We start from the raw sequence: 25,397 nt of genomic DNA, 5'->3' as shown, positions 1-25,397 counted from the left end.
GTGAACTTCGGCTGTTTGAAAATCTTGGGCATTCTTAATTTAAGTACTAGCCAGACTAGATTTTTTCTGACCCAAAATTATTGTAACAATTAGCAGTAATTCCTCTTTCTATAATAAAGTAATAAGATTCACCTAACCTGTGAAAATAAAAGTTATATCAAGATTTACATGGTATGTTTTTTCCTAAGAGCTCTATGTCACTTTCATACATCACAATTCCAACAGTTAAGCAAAACTTCCCAAAATGACAAAACAAAGGGAATGAGAAAGATCTGGGATCTAAGCCTCCTTATAGATGCAGTAAATTCTCCATTGAAGTACACTATTTACACATTAACTTTGTATCTGAAAACTAGAATGACTTACCCCTAAACCCATCCCGACCAAAAAAAACCCCCTCTAGTTGGTATACTAACGCTATTTTTTAAATGTTTAAAAAATAGACAACTAAGAAATGCAATCAAAAACTTTTATCTAGGGCAGCGATTTTCAACCTTTTTAATTTTCATGGCATACATAAACTAATTACTAAAATTCTACGGCACACCAGAAGAAGTATATTTTTTGCCAATCTGACAAAAGAAAAAGGTGTAACTTTGATTCATTCACACTGGTGGCTATTGTTGTGTTGGCTGTTATCATTTCTGTGTGTCTTGTTGTGTCTCTTCTTTCTGCTTTTTTTAAAAAGCCTTCACCTAAGGATATGTTTATACTGATTTTTTTTTTTTTTGAGAGAGAGAGAGAGAAAGAGAGAGAAACATCGATGTGGGAGAGAAACATCAAGCAGTTGTCTCGCATTCGAACCCCAAATGGGGATCAAACTTGCAACCTAGGTATGTACCCTGACTGGGAATCGAACCCACAACCTTTCGGTGTACGGGATAACGATCCAACTAGCCAAGCCACCTGGCTAGGGAAGTTGTCTTTTTTATTTTTTACAACCTAAGTAAGCAAAAAGAGGTCACTACTGCTGACTAAAGTAGTTAGGTATTGCATGTTTCAAAAATTCTTGCAGCACACCAGTATGGCATAGCACACCAGTTGAAAATCACTGGTCTAGTGGGTTGAAAGCTTCCAAAAGCACTGTTCATAATTCTTTCACTTCAAAGAATCACAGTTTTTACATTAAGGATTAAGTTTTCTGAGAGCACTGGCCTGGGGACCAAAGGGTCCTGGGTTCAATTCCAGTCAAGGGCACGTACCTCGGTTGCAGGCTTCTCCCTGGCCCGGGCCCTGGTCAGGGCTCATGCAGGAGGCAACCACTCAATGTGTTTCTCTCACATCGATGTTTCTCTCTGTCTTTCCCTCTCTCTTCCACTCTCCCTAAAAATCAATGGAAAAATATCCTTGCGTGAGGATTAACCAAAAAACAACAACAAAAAGAATTAAGTTTTCTGCAAAGATGCCGTTATCATTTCAGGAGAATGGAGTGCAAATAGAAAGAGGGGGAAATGACTGGGAGGTGGAAATGGCAGCTCTTACTTGCTGGCTGCACAGCTCACTAATCTGGACCACCTGGGAGCTCAGTGATGTATCTCGGATACATTATCAGGAAGACCACGTTAGATCAACTTAAATGGTGCTCTGGAAACCAATGCGATACCATGATAGTGCCAACAAACTGAAGACAAGAAGATACTAAAAATCATAAGGCCTAGTTTTATTTATATACAAGCCCACATTACTAACTGCCAGCAGAGACCTAATAACCAAAAACTGCTTTTGGTCTACTTCAACGTATTTCACACCAAATGCACTAATGGTGTCACACTGGGCTATGAACCTATTGGTATCATTTGGACCATTTCTTATTTTTTAATCATCTTTTCATTTCATCCTCACAGAATCATACTACAAGATGATCACTGGAACTGATCTCCCCCTATGGAGCAATCAATTCCCACTAAATAGGAATCCATTATCATAGGCCTCTTTCTACATTCTCCCATGGGTGTTCACAAGGGTTATGACTGATTCTTACCCAGATATCTCTAATTACACCCATTTCTCTCCACATAAGAAGCAAATACATGATAAAGACCAACTCCAATTTAAAAAAAAATCATTCTGGAATCTTCAGTACTCAAATTATCTTAATTTAATGTCATAGGACACCTCACAATTGATCAATAGTATATCAGTGTCCCAACAAACTAGTTTAGTACTGTTGTTCCTGAACAGTATAAGATACAATCCTGAGCAAATATTTTCAACAAAAGTGGATTACTTACAAAAAGAGCTCAGAATAATTAACACAGTTAATATCTTGAAAGTGACCATCTTATCAAAAAGCCACTATTATATATTTGAATATGTATTTGCAGAAGATGCCCTGATATTTTAGTAGGAAACACTTTCTTAATATTCTTAAACACTTCACATCAATTTAGTTTTATGGAACCTGCCGTTTAAAAAATGTACGTTTTCTTTGCGTTGGCAAAGAAAAGAGGCTATATTCTTAACAGTGGATGACTGGGAAAATTACCCTATTGAATTAAAGAGTTAAAATGTGAGAAAGGCAAATAATGATAAAAGGATCTTTATACTCATCTAGTCCAAACCATCAAAGTGTGACTCTCACTCAAGCAGTTAAAATCAAGCTATTCCCATGACAGGGAACTCACTACTAGGCAATCCAATTCATTTTCAGACAACTCTATTAGATCTTTTTAAGACTGTCAAATATCTGCCTCCTTAAATCTGCCCATTAGACTCATACAAAGCAAGTCAAATTCCTCTCTTACACAAATATTTGCAGACAGTGATCCTATAAACTCTCCTCTACTCTGTCCTGTCCACAATCTTGCCTCCCATGTAAACAGACCCATTTCCTTCATGCATTCCCCACCATGGGACTTCAAATGTCCAATCATCCTATTCTAATCTATGGATCCTTTCAAGGTGTGGCTCCAGTATCGAACACAATACTTAAGTTCTCCTGCGACAACATAAAATACAGTGGGTCTCTCTATCACCTGATTCATTGAGGACACTTTAGTTCTAGTAAATGCTGTACTTGGACACACTGGCACTACTGATTAACATTAAGCAGTTAGCTAAAAGGGCTGTGCCTTTCCCCAGAAGGCTGCTGTTACACAACTGCTCCCTATATTAAGCTGTGGAGTTTATTTATGCAAAACTGCATTTTCTGCTGTTAAACTTCCATCTGATTAAATCTGTTCACCTTAATTCTGACCCTAAGTTCCAACTATTCCTCTCTAAAGCTATCCCTCTGCTAGACATAAATGACTTGAAAATCTTATCACACACCAACACTGTCATCCAGTGAAAAGAAATAATTATTTATCACCTAGCACAAGGACTATGAGTAGGAACTCAATAATCATTAAATGAATAAATTAGTTCACACACTCTGATTTAATCCCAATAATTATGTAAAACATTACCAGCTCCATTTATTATGATACTACTGAATATCTGTGAGCTTAGATTACTCGTGATCTTCTGACTCCAAACCCTGTACTCTTTAAACTGTTCTTCATTACCTCTCTGAATTCACTAGGAAAAGTACTGAATCAAATAAGGATGGGAGCAGAGGTCCTGACAAATCCCCCAAAGATAGTACCTATCCAATAGTCGACAACAGACTGGGGAACCTTTTTTCTGTAAAGGGCCATTTGGATATTTATAACATCATTCGCGGGCCATACAAAATTATCAACTTAAAAACTAGCCTGCTATATTTGGCCAAACATTTGATTAACTCACCCCTAATGCCTTGGCAGGGCCAGACCAAATGATTTCATGGGCACTGGACATTGCCCACCCCTGGTCTACAATATGAGTAAAGCCATTCAGCTAGCAATAAGTTATCTATCCAGTCTGTTCCAAATTTCTTCATGCTACACTCACTTAATGGCTTCTTATTTATATTCCTAATGCGATAATGAGAAACTTAAATAACTGATGTTAAAATGAGTTTTGATATGGAAACAGTGATGCAAAAATGGTATTGTAACTACTTTTTGTTTTAAAAAAAAAATCTGTAAATCAGTCTGTGAATGATATTTGCCTATCTACCATATATTTTTGAGAAATGTTTACTACTGTCAGAATCATGCCCTGGAGAACTTGCCTGGTACTTCTAGGAATTTGGAATTTGGATAGTAATTTTCATAACTGTAATGTTACTATGAATTGGAACTTTTCTCTGATATTAATAATACCTACTGGTAGTTTTTAAGGCAGTACCTTTAATCAGTCAGAAAGCCCATCTTAACATTATAGAGCTTTAATATAAACTGATTCATTCACCATAAACAATGAAATTCTGTTCTCTTACTATGTTTGTCTTAATTCAGTGGATACCTTAAATATACAATTATTTTGACTGCTCTCATTTCAAAACAAGAAAAAAAGACTACACATCAAAAAGACCAAATAAGTGACTAAAGAACATTCATAATTTTAGCCTTTGCTCTCTTATACGAAAGCCAACATTCTAGCATTTTCTCTCTTTCTTTGCACCTTTGAGATGCTAGAAGTTAATAGACTGATTTCCTCACTTGAAATTTCAGTTCACAACATACCCTTAATAAAAAATATATGCCTTCCAGAGAACACACAGACCTAAAAGGTAAAATCAAGTAAATCCTAATGATTGTATGCCACAGCATGGTTCCATATAACAGAGCTCTTAAGTGATCATGAAATTCCAATGCAACAATGCTACAACCCCATCTACTGGAGAGGTGCAGGTAACTGAGTCCATTTTTAATAAATGTATCCTATTTCGGAACCTTGTTAAAAACCCGTATCTTGGCCCAGCCAGTGTGGCTCAGTGGTTGAGCATCAACCTATGAACCAGTAGGTCACAGTTTGATTCCCAGTCAAGGAACATGCCCAGGTTGTAGGCTTGATCCCCAGTGGGGGTCGTGCAGGAGGCAGCTGATCAAGGATTCTCTCTTATCATCATCTTACAATGTTTCTATTTCTCTCTCCCTCTCTCCTCCTCTCTAAAATCAATCAATAAAAATAATAATAGTAAAATAAAATAATAAATAAAAACTAGTATCATGGAAATCCAGACAAAAATACTTCAAAACAGTAAGAAAGCCTTACCTACATCTTTTCGTCCTGGTTTTTCAAAACGCCTGTCACCCCTAGAAAAGACAAGTTTCAAACAAGATTTGAGAATAATATACAGATTTTCCATCCACAACACACACTTTCCTATGTTTCTTTAATAACATTTTTTTCTCTTTCAAATTATAAAACAAATAAATGGCTATTGCCTAATATTTGGAAACTACAGAAAAGCAAGTATGAAAATAAAAATATCCATCATCTCACATATAATAGCTTCTGACCCAGAAATGTTATTTTTTAATTAGACATATTTTTAAATTAGGTATATGCTTAAATACATGCTGCACAGTTTTTAGATATGTTTAACAATGTGTTTTCCCACATCATGAAATATTTTCAAAATCAACCTAACTTTAGTGGTTATAAAGAATTGTGTTGATACACCATTATATTAGAAACCATGCTGGTATTGCTGTTTGACTTGTTTCCAGTTATTTCATATTATAAATATCATCACAGTGGACATCTATGCACATACATCTTTCTCACAAACAATATAGAGAAGATGCTTTGATTAACTGCAACAAACGAGAAAATGTCAATGCTTCCCACTGAACGCTCATCAAATAGCAAATCTAACTATTAAATATCTAAGCAGATAAATAACCTATTTATCTAAAATGCTCCTTTTAAATAAAGATCATTTAAATTTTTTTTACATATAGCTTGACATTCAATAATTAACAGCACTTTTAAAAAATGAAAACTGCCGAAACCGGTTTGGCTCAGTGGATAGAGCGTCGGCCTGCGGACTGAAGGGTCCCAGGTTCGATTCCGGTCAAGGGCATGTACCTGGGTTGCAGGCACATCCCCAGTGGGAGATGTGAAGGAGGCGGCTGATCGATGTTTCTCTCTCATCGATGTTTCTAACTCTCTATCTTTCTCCCTTCCTCTCTGTAAAAAATCAATAAAATATATTTTAAAAAAATAAATAAATAAATAAAAAATAAAAAATAAAAAATGAAAACTTATGCCCTGGCAGGTAGCTCGGTTGGAGCACTGTCCCATACACTAAAAGGTTTCAGGTTCAATACCCAGTCAGGGCACATACCTAGGCTGTGTTTACAGGAGGCAACAGATCAATGTTTCTCTCTCTCTCTCTTTCTCTTTCTCTCTCTCTCTCTCTCTCTCTCTCTCTCTCTCTCTCTCTCTCTCTCTCTTTCTCTCTCTCTCAAATCAATGGACATATCCTCAGTTGAGAATTAGAAAAAAAAGAACACTTGTAACTGTATAAAGTGGCTTCTCCTCTACAAAAAGCATAACATAAGTTTTTTACACCAAGTAACCTTTATACCAAGATGTGGAACCTTTAGTTACCTTTCCTCCCAGCTCTGCGACCTATGCATTTCCCTGCTACCTCCTCGACCAAACACACCCTCTACTTCATCAAAGCTTCTTTGGTAAAAACCACATTCACCTCTGCCTCTGCCTGAAAATAAGAAAATAGAAAAAAGTGATAATCAAATGTCAACATTTGGCACGTGTTTAACACCAAAGATTAATCTTTGAAGTTCTGTCTCTATACAAAACAGAATGTCTACATTTAAATATTTAGCGAGGCCCAATGGATCTTTACCTGTGAGACCAACGATGGCACTGAAGTAGCTAGACCACAGGAGGTTGAAAGAAACAAGTTAGTAAACTGGTGTAAGTGTCCCAGTCCCAGTCCTGAACAAGAAACAGTGTCAATATTAAGCTCTTTAATAAAAAGTCCAATAGTGAAATTCTAAGGTGATTACTAAACAATTACTACAAGTTAAAACTTGTATTATTTTCAACAAAAATGGAAGATTTGGAAAGTTTACAAAGAGAGCAGATAAAGTACAAAAGCCAAGTACAAATATAAAAATAATTTAACTCCAGAGGAAGAATAATTTAATAGGGTCAACTTTAAACCATCAATTTTATGAACTAACTCCTTAAAGGATATTCCACAAAAACCAAAGGCACTTTCCTCTTTGCTCAAACCTTGAAGAAAAGTATCACAAAGAATTTCAAAGCACAGAGCTAATAAGAATGTGTGGATGTAGGGATTTAGGAGCTCTAGTGGTTTAAGTGTAAACTGGCCTTTACTAAAGGCAATTGGTTAGATCTATAAAAATTTGACTCAACAATTCTAACTTAGAATTTATCCTAATAGAAATAATCTCACAAATATGCAAATGCATACATATAAAAAATGTTCACTGTAATTAAAAAACACAATATATAATCAATAAGGACTGGCTAAATAAATTCTGACAAAATGCAGAACACTATGAAGCCACAAAAGATAAAGTATTACCACTTAAAAAAAATCTACATTATTGCCCTAGACCAGTGGTTGGCAAACCCATTAGTCAACAGAGCCAAATATCAACAGTACAACGATTGAAATTTCTTTTGAGAGCCAAATTTTTTAAACTTAAACTATATAGGTAGGTACATTGTTATTAACTTAATTAGGGTACTCCTAATGCTTAGGAAGAGCCACGCTCAAGGGGCAAAAGAGCCGCATGTGGCTCGCGAGCCGCAGCTTGCCGACCACGGCCCTAGCCGGATTGGCTCAGCGGATAGAGTGCTGGCATGTGGATTGAAGGATCCCAGGTTCGATTACGGTCAAGGGCACATGCCTGGGTTGTGGGCTAGATCCCCAGTAGGGGTGTGCAGGAGGCAGCTGATCAATGATTCTATCTCATCATTGATGTTTCTATCTCTCTCCCCTTCTCTCTAAAATCAATAAAAATATATATATATATATTTTTAAACTACATTATTCTGTTGAAAGACAAAAGCATGCCAACGAACAATGCACATAAAAGTGATTCCAGCCCTAGCCGGTTTGGCTCAGTGGATATAGTGTCGGCCTGCGGACTGAGGGGTCCTGGGTTCGATTCCAGTCAAGGGCATGTACCTTGGTTGTGGGCACAGGGGGTGTGTAGGAGGCAGCTGATGGATGTTTCTCTCTCATCGATGTTTCTACCTTTCTATCCCCCTCCCTTCCTCTCTGTAAAAAAATCAATAAAATATATTTTTAAAAAATAAATTAATAAAAATAAAAAGAATGAGCTCAGCCCTAGCTGGTAAAAAAAAAAAAAAAAAAAAAAAAAGTGATTCCACTTATATAAATGATACTAGAGGCCCGGTGCACAAAAATTTGTGCACTCGGGGGGGAGGGGGTTCCCTCAGCCCGGCCTGTGCCCTCCCGCAGTCTGGGATCCCTCGGGAGATAACGACCTGCTGGCTTAGGCCTGCTCCTGGGTGGCAGAAGGCAGGCCCAATCCCTAGGTGCAGCCTCTGGTCGGGCTCAGAGCAGGGCTGATTGGGGAGTTGGGGTGCCACCCCCTGTCATGCACAGAGCAGGGCGATCAGGAGGTTGTGATGCCACCCTCAGTCACGCTCAGGGTAGGGCCGACTGGGGGGTTGGGGCACCGTCCCGTCACACTCAAGGCAGGGTCGATGGGGAGGTTGCGGCGCCACCCCGTCACGCACAGCGTAGGGCCAATCAGGGGGTTGGGGCGCTGCCCCCTGTCACTCACAGAGCAGGGCCCATCAGGGGGGTTGGGGCTCTATACCCTGTCACGCACAGAGCAGGGCCCATCAGGGGGTTGGGGCGCCGCCACTCTCACACTCAGGGCAGGGCCGATGGGGAGGTTATGGCTCTACCCCGTCACACACAGAGCAGGGCACGGGGGGGGGGGGGGGGGGGGGTAGGGGCACCGCACCCTGTCACACACAGAGCAGGGCCGATCAGGAGGTTGGGGCGCCACACCCTGTCACACACAGAGCCGCAGGGCAATCAGGGGGTTGGGGAGCTCCCCTCGTATCAGGCACAGAGCAGGGCTGATCAGGGGGTTGGGGCGCCTTCCCCTGTCACGAACAGAGCAGGGCGGATAGGGAGGTTGTGGCCCCGCCCCCTGTCACACACAGAGCCACAGGGCCATCAGGGGGTTTGGGCGCTGCCCCCTGTCACGCTGATCCAGGTGCCGGGAGGCCTCGCGGCTCCGCTGATCCCAGTGCTGGGAGGCACACTACCCTTTTACTATATAGGGTAGAGGTCTGGTGCACAGGTGGGTGCCGGCTGGTTTGCCCTGAAGGGTGTCTTGGATCAGGGTGGGGTCCCCACTAGGATGCCTGGCCAGCCTGGGTGAGGGGATGATGGCTGTTTGCAGCTGGTCACACATCCTTCAGGGTGGGGGTCCCCACTGGGGTGCCTGGCCAGTCTGGGTGAGGGGCTGAGGGCTGTTTTCAGGCTGGGGGTGACTGAAGCTCCCAACCGCTCCTTTTTTTTTTTTCTTTTTTATTATGGGCCAGCTTTAGCTTTGAGGCTTGGCTCCAGCTCTTAGGCCTCCGCAGCTAAAAGTAGGCTTCTGGCCTTTGCTTACAATGTTGCGATCCTGCTGGCTGAAGCCCGGCGGACTAAAGCAGGTTTCCGGGGTTTTGTTTAGCTTCTATATTTGTTACATAGTTGCTTAGAGTTGCAGCTCAGAGGCCTGCAGCGGCAGGAGGGAACGTTGGAGTCCTCCATCACTGAAGCAAGCAAGCCTCATGTTAGTTTCAAGCTGCCTGGCTGCCAGCCACCATCTTGGCTGGCAGTTAATTTGCATATTGCCCTGATTAGCCAATGGGAAGGGTAGCGGTCGTATGCTAATTACCATGTTTCTCTTTTATTAGATAGGATAGCTGCATAGTTTGGGTCAGGAAGGTTATATAAACAATTGCTGGGTTTAGAGGCAAAAGACAGTATGAATTGTGAGCTTTATACTTTCTATACAGCGTGAGGATTCCCCAACTAATATGCACCATACGTTTCCAACACACAGGCTTGAAAATTGAAGGAGGGTGGGGGGTCTAGGGATGTATTTATACCTAGACAAAATCTAAGCCATCATCCCTAGCTCAACTTCTCCAACAGGGTAAAACCACCCAAAGAAAAGTGATGTTGAATCTTGAATAAAAGCATGGATGCATTCCAGGGCTAAATACAATTGAGTTAAATAATTATTTCAAATATCCATGCAGTATTTCTACATCTTGGTTATAATTTCTCAAGAATTGATTCAGAATACAGTTGTATTTTAACATCTTACTATGAAATACAAAAATAATGGACAGGATTGTATGTGGGTAATCTTAGCAACAATGTGTACCTTTTTAAGAGTCCAAGTATCCATGTCTTCATTTGTAAAACATAGGTGAGGACTAGGGCTGAACTGTAATTATCTTACACTTTGTTGTGTCAACTTTAAGTCAACTGAAAGTCAACTTCCAATTTCAGTAACTCTCTCCTTAGGAAATGTATACATTTTATTTAAGGTCATCCTAAACAGTCTAATACAAACTGTTATGCAATACTGGGATGATCCCTACAATAATGTTGAGGTTGAAAGAAAAACAGTATCCTGTCCTTTTAGAGAACGATTTTCTCTGGAAAGCCAGTAAGTATGTGTCATCTTGAAAAAATGTTTTATAAACATACCAGTAAGAATAGGAAAAATAGCCTCCAGGTTGCCCAAAAAACAAGCAAACCACAGATAAAAGATTTTCTGCCAGTTATGATTAGGGTGAGCACTAGGCCTCCTTATGAGACTAAAGCTTTATAAGTGGGCACATAAAAATAATCGGTTCTAGAGCTTCCCAGCTTGTAGAATGTAGAAATAACCTTCAAAGTGCACAAAGTCCATAATCATTTATAAGAAGGAGCAAGTAAATATAACATGAATCTTTCATAAAGCTCAATTTAAAGGACTCACCTATTACCTGAGATTTCACACTATTCTTTTGGGGGATTAAAATATATCTCCTTTTAATGAAGACGGTGGCTGACAGTTGTGTGAATCTGCTTTTTTATTAAACATCTTAACCAGATAAAATAGAAAGATGACAATTATGTTGTTTTCCCCTCCATTTATTTGTGTAAATTTTACTAGTTTGTGATCTTTAGAAGTTGGGAGATCAGTCAATTTTCAAATCAACATTCCCTCAAGTTGGAAAGAGGCAGGATTATCATCTAATATTAGCTCTGCCCATGCAAATAATGAATGAATAAATAAATAAATAAATAAATAAATAATCATTATTTAACCAACAAGTTAAAATTAAGTAATGAGTGAAGATGATAAAACCATATCCATTAAAAAGAATCACAACTCTAACAATGGTGTTAGAAGTATTTTTCACAAAGTCAGTTCATTCATTTGACTAAGTTTCAAGCCATTCTTTCACACTGATGTTAAGTCACAGCGTTCATCACAGTATCTATCTTTTGTGCATGCCCTGTTTAAATTGTGAATATAAGACTTCTATTCTGTGTGATAACCCTACACTTCAAAGAAACCAGAAAGCAGGGAGAAATTTATCAATCCCTCATTTGTTTCTCGATATGGAATTTTGTTTAAGCCTGTTTAGAGAGACTGGCTGGTATTTGCAGCACACACAGTTGATAGTCACTTGAGGCACATAAAACAGCTGGCTTGTGGGCCACACTTTTTGATTAATAAGATCTCTCTATGTCTTGCCCTGAAAAGCACTGGAGACAAAGCTGAGTACATGCAACCTCTCCTTGCTGCCAGCCCACTGCAGAGAAATAAAGGAAACACCCAATAGCAGATTGGGGCTGTCTCCAAAACACTATCGCACCACCAAGATAGATACACACATCTCAAGTCGAATTCTAGATCAATGGAACCTAAATGCACTTGGAAATCTCGATGGTGTGTGTGGAGCTTTTGAAGCACACACATACCTTAATCTCATCATCCAAGTAGTCTCTCACAGAGGTATTTCTTGTAAGTTTTACAGATGATTCTAACAACTCCCCAAGTTAAAAACCACCGTTCTAGACATTGACAAATAATTCAGAAGAAAAAAACATGTACAACAAATATAACTCAGTAATAGTAATAAGCCTACAAGTTGAGTTTTCATTAACCTTTACATTATTCATAAAGGTTACAAATTCGTAAAGGTTACCTACATTCCATATTTTGAATGGACTACTAAAAGAAACCTCTTCACAGGAATGCACAATTAAATACGGTCTCTATAAAGACTGAGTATAAATTACTCTATTCATAAGACACAACTTTAAGAAAAAAGAATTTAGCCCTAGCTGGTTTGGTTCAGTGGACAGAGCATCAGCCTTCGGACTGAAGGTTCCCAGGCTCGATTCCAGCCAAGGGCACATGCCTGGGTTGCGGGCTCGATCCCCATTAGGGGGCACGCATGAGGCAGTTGATCAATGACTCTCTCTCATGATTGATGTTTCTCTCTCTCCCTCTCTGAAATCAATAAAAATATATTTTTAAAAAGAAAGAAAAAATAATTTAGATGCTCCACACTCATAATCACAACAATCTGGGTGGTGCGATATGCAGACACAATGGCCTCTGCCGTTGCAGATACCCAATTCTTGCATTTCTAAAGCACCTCTTAAATAAAATGACAAGGGATATTTAGACTACTACTATGATTTAGCCAATTTAGAGGTAAGTGCTCAAGTAAATATTTATATTATAAACATCAAGAATGCCCTTAAATAGCAGAAAATCAACAAACCCAAAACAGAGAGCAGATATCAAAAAAACAAGTAATATTGAAATAGGAATTGTTCTAAGACAAGACACAAATCTGTAAAATGTCGGTTAAATGACTGCTACATAACTATTTTTTATTCTACCCCCTAAAACAGCCCTAATTTTGATGAGACAACTTTTACTAAAGTCTCTCTGGGGCTGGGACACCCTTGACACGTGGCCTTATATAGAAACCCTGCGTCACAGAAGCCTGCAGGGACTTTGGTGCTGCTCCAGCAGCCAAGGCACTTCATGGAACTCTGGCTCTCCAAGTGCAAAACTCCCTGGGGACAAAGATTTGCAAAAGTTAACTAGGACCATTTAGAATGCTTCACACTCAAATCTCTAAGCTAGAATTAACCTCGTCTGTTCCACATCAGGGATTGTGAAGCAGATACATCAAGATATGTCTCAGGCCCGGCTGATGTGGCTCAGTGGTTGAGTGTCAACCTTTGAACCAGGAGGTCACGGTTCGATTCCCAATTGGAGCACATGCACAGATTGCAGGTCAATCCTCAGTAGGGAGTGTATAGGAGGCAGCCAATCAATGATTCTCTCTCATTATTGATGTTTCTATCTCTCTCACCCTCTCCCTTCCTCTCTGAAATCAATAAAAAATACATTTTAAAAAATGGTTCAGGAAGCAAATGTTCAGGATATTTAGTATACAGTTAATGTTAAAGAGCAGTTTTTTTAAAAAATCAAGTATTAAAATATTTTAAAAGTGATTTCCTATCCTCCACCTCCTCCTCCATTATTACTTTTTCAGATAAAAGCTCACCTCGCCCTCTTGAAGAACTTCGACCTCTAGGAGCCCCCACCACTGTTCCTCCTCCTCGTCCTGTCAATCGCAGGACAGCGGCACTATTTACAGACATGGAAAAGTTTCTCTGCCAAAAAAAAAAATTAAAAAGAAAGAAAAAAAATGGATAAAACAGATAAAACTACATGGTGCTTCTCCCCGTCTCCCGTTGCATCTATAAAATGCATATAATTATTAATAACAATGGGAAACCCTAACTACACAACATACTAAGATGATCCAAATCCTGATTTTAGCTAAAAATTTCAAATAAACATTTCAGATCAATAAACATTGACAACCAAAGCCTTACACTATGCTAGATTCTGTGAAGAAATATTAAACTCTAAATCTGTATATATCCAAAGCAGGCATGGTAAATTTGCATCATTATAGAGAAAATTTGGTAAGAGATCTGATTTGAAAGTGTCCTTCAATTAGTGAAAAGCAGAAATGAAAGGGAGTCACAAAAAGGTCTGAGTCAAGAATAGTGTGATAAAGAGCAAAATGAATGATTATTTTTGCCTCATTCTGCTCACCAAAGTGAATCAGCAACTCCAAGTAGTAGTTAACAGAATGACATGAATCGGAAGTAGATGGGGACGGGCCAAAAAGAATTTACTTAAGACCAACTACCTTAATGGAGAGAGGGAGGAAATGCTTGAAAAAAATAAACAAAACCCCAATCAGTCTTCACCTACACTTGCACCCCACAGCCAATCTGGAATAGACAGTAATGGGTGGGCATCCTTCACAAATAAGAGAAAGACAGGAGGCCTGGGAATCAAAAATATGTTTATAGGACTGAGGAAAAGGTGAAGCAAGAGTATAAAAACCTTGAAAAAATGGTCTATAAAATACAGCAGTTATAAGCAGATTTTCAAGTACATGGGAAGTCGGCACCCTTACCATCTACATTGTTCAAGAATCAACTTTAATTTAATTTGAAGGAGATTTCACAACAGTTTTAAGCACAGAAAATGCTGGAATATATCTCTACATGAATACTTCCTATATACTGAGAACCTAACAGACATTTGTGCACAAGTACAGACATGTGGTGCACTGAGGAAAATACAACTTGGGCATGGCTATTGCCAAGGATACTCCTGGAGAAGGGCAAGAAGTGAGACTTAAGAAAAGGGTTGAAATGTGGGGTGTTTTTTTTCCCAACTAATATTTTTCACCCAAATTGTTTTCCACTGTGAAGTTCTAATTTGTTATTTTGATTCAAACTCAACTATGTGATAGCTATACCTCTTTTAAAGAAATTGACATGTAGTTGGTGGAAAACTTCTACTTTCATTATTGAATTTCTTATTTTAATATATGGGTCACTTTCTCACTACCTGTCTTTCATTACTGAATTTCTTATTTTAATAGATGGGTCACTTTCTCATTACTTGTCTCTTTCAGGTAAATTTTATAAACTTATTAATGTAATTAAATTTTTTTCTTTTCATTTGAGAGATATATAATCTATAATCATGTAATTTCAAAACTGAAGATTTAAGATGTAACCAATAACTAAAAATTACAGTAAGACACCCAACCCAACTGTATTTTTTTAAAAAGCTGGTTGAAACAATGCATTAGCTTATCTTTCACCACAGAGTAACCAGTGAAATTATTGAATAGTGCCTCTGAGATCACAATTAAGCTATACTATAAAGTCTCAAAATCTAAATTAATATATTCTAATACTGGAAAAACAGAAATCAGGGCTAACTGCATTATGTATGCTGGGATTCCATGCAGCTGAACCCCTTACAATCACATGTATAAAACTCAAATGCACCCATCCATAGGATGTGGGGGAAACTCTCATATGCTTACACACATCCTCACACATTGCCCCCGAAAGTGCAAAATGGTATAATCTCTGCAAGGCAATTTCTCAAAGTATATTTAAATGTCCATAACCTTTGACACAATTGCTCTTTTTACATTTGTGAAACATTATATAAGCAGAAAGATCTTTAACTGCAGCACTGTATTTTTGTAAAAGCAAAATATAGAAACCAGCTTAGTATCAACCAATAAAACTAAATGAAAAATCATGGTCATCTATATATGGAATTCTATGCAGTTGTTTTAAAAAATGAGGCAACTTTATTTATTAGGTTGGATCATATGAAATTGCTAAAATTCAGCCATTTCTGATCCATAAAACTGCAATTTCATATGGTCAACTTAGTTTATGAAGATATAAAGCACAGTTGTACTTGGGAGCATGGAGAGGCCAGATTGCCTGAACCTGAATTTTTATTCCTTTACTCAGCTTCACTGTACCTCACTTTCCTCATCTATATAATGTGAATAGGAATGATATTTTTATCTACTTCCTGGGTTGTTGCAAACACTTAACGCATTAAACTGCAAGTGCTTAGAACATTATCTGACACTTACTAAATGCTAAATAAATATTTGCCATTATCTCCTAAAAAGACGCTTAGGTGAAATAGGTCAAGTGTAGAACTGTGTGCAGAACATTTATGCGTATGTGTGTTTAAAGGAATTGATATACAGCTGATCCTTGAACAACATGGTGTGAATTGCACAGGTTCATTTATAGGTGGATTATTTCCAATAAATGTAATAAATGTATTTTCTCTTTCTTATGATTTAACATTTTTTCTCTAGCTCACTTTATTGTAAGATACAGTATATAATACATACATATACAAAATATGTGTTGATCAGCTACTTATGTTATCGATAAGGATTCTATTCATAGTTAAGAGTTTGAAGAGTTAAAAGTTATATGTGGATTTTTGACTTGCAGAGGAGGTAAGTACTCCTAACTCCCACATTGTTCAAGGGTCAACTGTATGAACAGTTGTAGATGTACGTGTTGTTCCTGGAAGGTAACAAGAAAATAGAAACAGTGGTTATGCCTGAGGAAGAATAATTGGCAGAGTTTAGGTAACTCACAGACTTGCTTTCCACTACACATGCTTTTAAAAAAATTTTATGTATGTATTATCTATTCAAAAACACATACATGAAATAATTAATTATTCAAAAACACATAAATAAGGCCCTGGCCTGGTAGCTCAGTTGGTTAGAGCATCATCCCAATACATCAAGGTTGAGGGTTCAATCCTGGGTCAGGGCACATATAAGAATTAACCAACAAATGCATAAATAAGTGGAACAACAAATCAACCTCTCTCTCTTTCTCTCTCCCCCCATTACTCCCTCTCTCTAAAATCACTAAATAAAAAATTTTAAACACACACACACACACACACACGGCCCTAACCAGTTTGGCTCAGTGGATAGAGCGTCGGCCTACAGACTGAAAGGTACTGGGCACATGCTGGTCAAGGGCATGTGCCTGGGTCGTGGGCTCAATCCCCAGTAGGGAGCATGCAGGAGGCAGCCAATCAATGATTCTCATCACTAATGTTTCTATCTCTCTCTCCCTCTCCCTTCCTCTCTGAAATCAATAAAAAACATATAGATTTAAACACACACACACACACACACACACACACACACACGAAGTAATTTTCTTTGATGGCAAATAAATAAAATACACCAATCTGGTAACAGGTACCTAAATTTTAGGTGTAAAGTGCAGAGTCATGCTTCTCAAACTGAAATATATATTTAAGGACAATGCCCAAAAAACAACTAGAAGATCATTTTTGAGCATCAATTTTGTTCTAAAAAAAAGTTTTTCCCTAGTTATATTTTATAGGTACATACATGCACACACACAGGGAGAGGGAGAGGGAGAGAACGGAGGGAAGGAAGCAGAAAGGGAGGAAACAAAATTAACTTTCATTTTAAAGATAAAATACTTATTTCAGATAACTTCAGCAAACTTAAAGAGAGGCAGCATAGGGATAATAAGTAAAAAAGTATGCAAAACTCTAGTCTGCAAAGATCTAAATAATTCCTGATATGAAAATGAAGGCTTGCTCCTTTAGTCATTCTAGAACAAGTTTCGATGTGTAAGCATACTGCCTACCTAACTTTGTTTTTCAAATTGTTAACCGTTCCTAATAGTATCTGTTAAATAATCTTCTTTAATTTTCCAAATGATTTGTGTAGCCACTTACTAAATACTATTTTCTTACAAATGTTAGGGATGTTTCTAAATTACTCAATTACTCATTCTGTTGATTAAGTCTATCATGTTTCGGTTACCAATAGCAAGTGCTCCTCCCTTGAGAAGTGTCAATTTTACATAGTTTTATTTAAGACCACATTTTCCACTTTACAATACAGAACTTATAAAGTGCAGTTATTTCCTTTCCCTGTGCACATATTCCATGTTCAAGTATCAAGAATATCCAGTTACTTACTCTACAGCAGCTCAGCTGCCATAGAATTTGCTACAAATTTGTGTAGAATAATGCTAAATCTATGCTCAAGGTTGGCTTAATCAACCTCTTCCATGGTGGGCCCAGGAGGCACCACCACAGGGATGCCACCAGGCATTCCTCCTGCACGATGGTACAGCTTGCTAATGATGGGGTTGCAGTCGTTCGTTTTCCAGCACTTTCTGCTGATGTTCACATTCTTCCTTCTGTGCAGTTTGGTTATTGAGCCAGTCAATTTCCTTATACTTGTGAAGAATCTTCTGTTTGTCCTCATCATTGATCTTGCCTTGAAGTTTTTCATCTTCAATGGCTGAACCACGTTGAAAGCATAAGATTCAAGTGAATTCTTGGAAGACACTTAGTCCCGCTGCTTCTAATCTTCAGCTTTATCCTTCTCAGCTTCCTGGACCTGCACTCAATGTCTTCCTTGTTCAAATGACCCTTGTTGTTAGTGAAGGTAATCTGTTCTCTTTTCCTGTATGCTAAGCCACATCAGAGACATTGTGGATGCCACTGGCATCAATATCAAAAGTAACTTCAATCTAAGAAACACCACACGGTACAGGGGGTATTCCTGTGAGTTCAAACTTGCCAAGCACATTATCCTTGGTCATGGCATGTTCACGTTCCTAAACCTGAATGAGCACAGCAGGCTGGTTGTCAGAGTAGATCATGAAGGTCTGTGTCTGTTTGGGAGAAACGGTAGTATTGTACTTGATGAGGACAGCTATGACTCCATCAGCCATTTTAATGCCAAGGGAAAGAGAAATGACATCAATAACAGCAAATATTGAACATTTTTTAATGTCTCCAGATAGGACAGCTGCACCATAAGCAACAGCCTCATCAGGGATCAGCTCTTATTCAATTCTTTTCCATTGAAGACATCCAGTAGGAGTTTCTGAATCTTAGAGATGTGGTTAGGACTACACCATCAGGACTCCACCATGGATCTGGGACTTGTCAAGCTTGGCATCCCAAAGGGCTTTCTCTACAGGGCCCAGGATACCACAAAAAAGGTCAGTATTCAATTCTTCAAATGGGGCACCAATGACACAAGTATAGAAGTCAATTCCTTCATTGAGCAAATCAATCAATCTCAATATTGGCCTGGGTGCTGGAAGAGTACACTAAGCATGTTTACAAGCAATACGAAAGCGACAAGATAGCCCTCTTCTTCTTACTGATGTCCTTCTTATGCTTGCTTGAACTCTGTAATAAAATGGTTGACCATCAGGTTGTCTTCTCCACCTCAGTAAGCATCCCCAACTGCTGACTTGACCTCAAAAATTCCATCATGAACTGTAAGAAGTGACACATCAAAAGTCCACCTCCCAAGTCAAATATTAGCCCATTTTTTCAGTTCTAGCCTTTTTGTCTAAGATGTAAGCAATAGCAGCAGCAGATGGCTCATTGGTAACACAAAAATATACTGAGACCAGCAACAGTTCCAGCATCCTTAGTAGCCTAACACTGAATCACTGAAGTAAGCTGGTACCATAACAATAACATTTTAGAAGCAGCCTTCCCAAGGTAGACAGGCTTCTGCCATTTCCTTCATTTTTGTCAAAACCATAGATGATGCCTCTTCTGGATAGAAACTTTTCATCTCTCCGTTGTATTCTACTTGGACATTGGGCATTCATCGCCATGAAAGGCCAATCCTTCGTATCAGATTAGATGTGGTTCTCAACCTTCCTAATGCCGTGACCCTTTAATACAGTCCCTCATATTGTGGTGACCCCCAACCATAAAATTATTTTTGTTGCTACTTCTTAACTGTAATTTTGCTACTGTTATGAATCATAACGTAAATATCTGATATGCAGGATGTATTTTCATTGTTACAAATTGAACATAATTAAAGCATAGTGATTAATCACAAAAAAATGTGTAATTATATATGTGTTTTCTGATGGTCTTAGGCGACCCCTGTGAAAGGGTCGTTCGACCCCCAAAGAGGTCGCGACCCACAGGTTGAGAACCGCTGGATTAGATAATAGCATCATGAAAACTATGTCCAATCAAGTGTTTGGCATCAAACCATGTTGGTAGAGTCACTGCAATTTGACTCTGCAGCAGCACCAATAAACCATTCAGTATCAATAAAGGCAACATAACTTGGTGTAGTTCCGTTTTCCTGATCACTGCCAATTATTTTCACTTTTTCGCGCTTGAAGACACCCACATAAGACTTGGGGGTACCAAGATCAATGCCAATTGCAGGTGCCTTAGACAATGTTGCTTGAGTATACATATGGCTTGGGAAGACCAGGATCCAAAAAGCTGCCCACTTTCAATAAGCCTCCCTATGTTAAAATTAGCTTCTGTATTTAAAAAAAGAATCCTAAATAAAATTTAAAACTTAGAAAACAGGTTAGGATTAGCTCATATAAACAGTATAAATCAACAAGAAAAAAAAACTAATATCCAAAAGAAAAATTGGCAAAGAACAAAAAACTAAGAAATATAAATACAAACATTTGAATAATTCTGCAACGGGGGGGAAAATATTAACTAAAGTAATAGAAGAACATTTTTCCCAAATATACAGAAAATTTTTGCAATAAAAATACTCAGGGTTGGTAATACAGAAAAATGCTTAGTGTACACCATCACTTGTACAAAAGGGGGGCAGGGGGGAGGGTATGTAATATTTACTTGGAAAAATACACAAGAAACTGCTAACACTGGCTGCCTTTGGGAAAGGAAAACACATGACTGAAGAACAAAATGGGAGAGATTTTCCATTATTTACTACTAGAGGCCCAGTGCACGAAATTCGTGCATGGGAGGGGGGGGGGGTCCCTCAGCCCGGCCTGCACCCTCTCCAATCCAGGACCCCTCAGGGGATGTCCGACTGCCTCTCGCAATCCGGGACTGCTGGCTCCTAACTGCTCGCCTGCCTGCCTGCCTGATCGCCCCTAACCACCTCTGCCTTCCTGCCTGATCACCCCTAACTGCTCCCCTGCTGGCCTGATCACCCCTAACCGCCTCTGTCTCGCCCCACACCCAGCTGCAGGCACCCAGGACCCAGGCCAGCTTTGCCCGGGTTGGCCACAGCCACAGGGGACCACAGGGCGGGGAGCTTGTCCCTCTCCCGGGCTGCAGCCTGGCTGGTCCCCATTCCTGTCTCCCCAGTGTTGAGTGTCTGAACCATTATGGTGTGACGGCATGATGACCATTTGCATATTAGCTCTTTATTATATAGGGTACTTTAAATTTTTATTTTTAAACCATGTGAATTATTTATTTTAAAAAATAATTGAAGAAAAAAACTGAACATGGGCCCTGGCCAGGTGGCTCAGTTACTTGGAGCATCATCCTGTGCACTGAAAGGTTGCAGGTTAGATTCCAGGTCAGGATACATACCTAGGTTTTGGTTTCCATCCCTGGTCAGAGCGTATACATGAGGCAACCAATCTCTCTCCCCCGACTCCACCATTTATCTCTCTTTAAAAATCAATAAAAACATATCTTTGGGTAAGGATTTTTAAAAAAATACTCATCATGGCAAAAAAGTAATGGTAAAATGTTACAGTTTTGGCAGCAGGGAAACAAAAACACTACTGTCCTTATACAAAGCTTCTTAAAAGCAATTTAGCCGTATGGAGCAATTGGGTTTTCTTTCTGGACTTTCAATTCTATCCCACCGACCTGTATGTCTATCCTTATGTTACAGTTTGTACTACTGTGGCTTTATGGTAAGGTCTGAAATCAGGAAGTATGGAACCCTCCCACTTTGTTCTTTTTCAAAACTGTTTTTTTACTGTTTCAGGTCCCTTGCAATTCCATATGAATTTTAGAATCAGCTTTTCAATTTCAACCCAAAAACCCAATGGAATTTTGATGGGGATTGCAAAAGATAAACTATTAAATCTTCCAAGGTTTAATGAATACTGGTGCCTTCCCATTTACTTAGGTCTTCCTTAATTTCTTCCAAATGTTTTATAGTTTTTAGTATAGAAGTCTTATACCTCCTTAGTTAAATCTAAGTATTTTATTGGTTTTGATGCTATTATAACTGGAATTGTTTTCTTAATTGCCTTTGCAAATTGTCCATTGCTTGTATGTATAAGAATACAACTGATTCTTGTGTGTTGATCCTGTACAACAGTACTAAATTCATTTATTAATGCTAATAGTTTTCTTGTGGTTTCTTTAGGATTTTCTATATCTAGGATCCTGTCATCTACAAATAGATATAGTTTTACTTCTTACCTTCCAATATGAAGGTCTTTTATTTCTTCTTCTCACCTAACTGCTCTGGCTAGAACTTCCAGATAATGTTGGATAGCAGTAGTGAAAGTGGGCATCCATGTCTTGTTTCCAATCTTTCGGTCTTTCACTGAATAAGTGCAGTCATATACCACATAACAACATTTCAGTCAAAAATAGAATACTCTTATGGTAGTCCCATCAGATGTTAGAGCTGAAAAATCCCTATCGCCTAGGTGATGTCCTAGCTGTTGTAATGCTGTAGTGTAAAGCATTACTCATGTGTTTATGGTGATGCTGGTGTCAACAAACCTACTGTGCTGCTGGTCATATAAAAGTATACCACATACAATTATGGACAGTACAAAATACTTGATAATAATAAATGACTATGGTACTGGTTTATGTATTTTTACTGTAATGTTTCTATGTTTAGATATAAAACACCATTGTGTTACAATTGCTTGCAGTATTTAGTACAGTAAAATGCTGTACAGGTTTGTGTAACCTATGAGCAATAGGCTAGACCCATGGTCGGCAAACCGTGGCTCGCGAGCCACATGCGGCTCTTTGGCCCCTTGAGTATGGCTCTTCCACAAAATACCATGTGCGGGCGCGCACATACAGTGCGACTGAAACTTCCTGGCCCATGCGCAGAAGTCGGTATTTTGTGGAAGAGCCACACTCAAGGGGCCAAAGAGTCGCATGTGGCTCGCGAGCTGCGGTTTGCCAACCACTGGGCTAGACCACACAGCCTACATATGTAGTAGGCTTCACCACCTAGGTTGTGTAAGTGCACTCTATGATGTTCCCACAATGACAATATCACCTAACAATGAATTTCTCAGAACATGTTCCCACCATTAAGTGATACATGACTGCATAATATTAGCTGTGGGTTTTCATAAAAGACCTTAATGATATTGATGAAGTTCCCTTCTATTCCTAGATCACTGTTTCATCATGAAAGGGTGTTGAATTTTGTCATATGTTTTTCTGCATCAATTACAATGATCAAATGGGTTTTTCTCCTTCATTCTATTAATGTGATGCTTTACGTTGATATTCTTATGTTGCACCACCCTTCCACTCGAGGGATAAATCCTACTTGGTCATAGTATAACCCTTGAAATATGCTGTTGGATCCTGACTGTTGGTATATTTTGACAACTAAAGATATACAAAGAACACAGACGGCAATAAAACAAATTAAATGTTAACAATTATCTCTACATTGCAAGTTTATAGATGAGATTTTCTTCTTTATACCTTTCAGCATTTTTTGTAATTAATTTGAGTACCTTTTATAATAAAGTATTTTATTGGTTTTAATGACTATATAAAGAAATCATAAAATCAGTAAGAAAAACAATCTAATGTTCTTTGGGCAAAGGACACAGACAAATAAAAAATGATAATGGCCCATAAGCATATGAAAAGATGCTCAACCTCACTAATAATCAGTGAAATACAAATTAAAGACAACTATCACAGCCATCATTTAGGCCAAAATTTAAAAACCAACAACTGAGGGGTTGCATAAAAATGACCTCTTGCCTTGACTGGTGTTTCTAAGTAGTTAGAGCATTGGCCCAAGCACCAAAGAGTCTCAGGTTCGATTCCCAGTCAAGGGCATGTACTTGGATTGAAGGTTCGATCCCCAGCCCCAGTCAGAGCATGTACAGGAGGCAATCAATAGGTATCTCTCTCTCTCTCTCTCTCTCTCTCTCTCTCTCTCTCTCTCAATCTCTTTTTCTCTCTCTCTTTCTCTAGCTCTCCTCCCTACCTCCTCCCTCCTACTCTCTCTTAAAAAAAAAAAAAAAGAAATCACTGGGAAAAATATCCTCAGGTGAGGATTAACAAAAAAATAAAATACAATAAATAAGACCTCACCTTCACTGCTGGTGGGAGTGCAAATTGGCTTAAATCCCTATAGAAAGTAATGTGGTAACACCCAGTAACATTTTAAAAAATGTGAAGAACCAAAGCCCGAAGATTTCATTTTTGTAACACATTATAAGAATTTTTACAGCAACATAATTTATAATAGCAAATACTCAAAACAACCTAAATACTCAACCAGAGATTTTAAAAACTGGATTTTCTTGCAGACAGAATACTATGCAGCAGAGATGAATGAACTAAAGCTATGTGTATTAACATAAATTTAAAGTCATTATTGAATGAAAATCAAGTTGAAGACCCTTGCTGGTTTTGCTCAATGGTTACAGCATCCAGGATTCAAGTCCTGGTCAAGGGCACATACCTTGGTTACAAGTTCCCCAGCTCCAGTAAGGGGCGAATCCGGGACACAACCAATCGATATGTGACTCTCATGTCGCTGTTTCTCTGTCTCTCTCTCTGCCCCCCTCCTCCCTCTCTTCCACTCTATCCAGAAATCAAAAGAAAAAAACATCCTTGGGTGAGGATTTAAAAAAAAAAAAACAAGCTGAAAAATAAACACTACAGTATCCTATCTTCAAAATAAAATTTATAACCCTATAAATTAAAACATTTAAAGACTATGGATATACAAATATGTAATGAGAAGATTAAAACATGAATGAGAAAAGTAACTCAATTCATAGTAATCTCTGTGAAGGAAGGGGAATACCCCAGACATCTCAACTACATGAGAAATTGTATTTCTTAAAACAAAGACACAAATATGTCATAATTTTAAGATTTGGTATATCTGAATTTTAATACATTGGTGTTTGCAATATTATGCTCTATACTTACCTATTTGAAATACTTCATAATAAAATATTTTGAAGAAAAATAAAAACCAAAATACAGGGTGGGGCAAAAGTAGGTTTACAGTTGTTCCTATGGAAAATAATACAATAATAAATATTACAAGAATAAACTGTGTTTTATGTACTCATAACTGTAAACCTACTTTTGCCCCACCCTGTAGAGCCAAATGTCAATTTTTTTTACAAGGAACTTTTCAGCAATCGCTCAAGACAGGACCCTTTCTTTCCTGTGTAATCTTTACAGTAATAAATACCATTTGGTCAATGAAAATATCTGCCGATGACCCTATGGTAAATACTGGGTTTCAAAAATAAACACAAAACTAATCTGAGTTAGAAGAAACCATGAACAAAACAAAAATTGCTTATGAATCCTAGCCAGTTTGGTTCAGTGGATAGAGCATCAGCCCAAGAACTGAAGGGCTTGGGTTCGATTCCTGTCAGGGGTGCGTGCCTAGGTTGCAGGCTTGATCCCCAGCCGCAGTTGGAGCAACTGCGGCAGGCAACAGACGTATTTCTCGCACATCAATGTTTCTCTCTCTTTTCCCTCCTCCTCCCTTCCACTCTCTCTAAAAGAAAAAAAAAAATCAATGGAAAAAATATCCTTGGGTGAGGATTAACA

General features: G+C 38.5%; 1 protein-coding gene and 1 pseudogene across 2 annotated transcripts in view; both read right to left on the bottom strand.

The window, feature by feature from the left end:
• The window catches only part of GIGYF2 (GRB10 interacting GYF protein 2), a 134,810-nt gene that overhangs the window by 74,063 nt on the left and 35,350 nt on the right, over positions 1-25,397 (bottom strand). Inside the window, exons 7-9 of the mRNA XM_081096266.1 lie at positions 13,444-13,552; positions 6,427-6,538; positions 5,083-5,123 (exon numbers count right to left, since the gene is read on the bottom strand). Of these exons, the coding sequence (XP_080952392.1) occupies positions 5,083-5,123; positions 6,427-6,538; positions 13,444-13,552 (262 nt within the window). The remainder of the gene's footprint in view (positions 1-5,082; positions 5,124-6,426; positions 6,539-13,443; positions 13,553-25,397) is intronic.
• Positions 17,857-19,440, bottom strand: LOC308522494 (heat shock cognate 71 kDa protein-like; annotated as a pseudogene). The gene has a single exon. The product of its transcript is annotated as a heat shock cognate 71 kDa protein-like (transcript).

Source organism: Myotis nattereri, assembly GCF_964212035.1.
Source record: "Myotis nattereri genome assembly, chromosome: 7".
Taxonomy (NCBI): Eukaryota; Metazoa; Chordata; class Mammalia; order Chiroptera; family Vespertilionidae; genus Myotis; species Myotis nattereri.
This window is presented reverse-complemented; position numbering and strand designations above follow the sequence as displayed.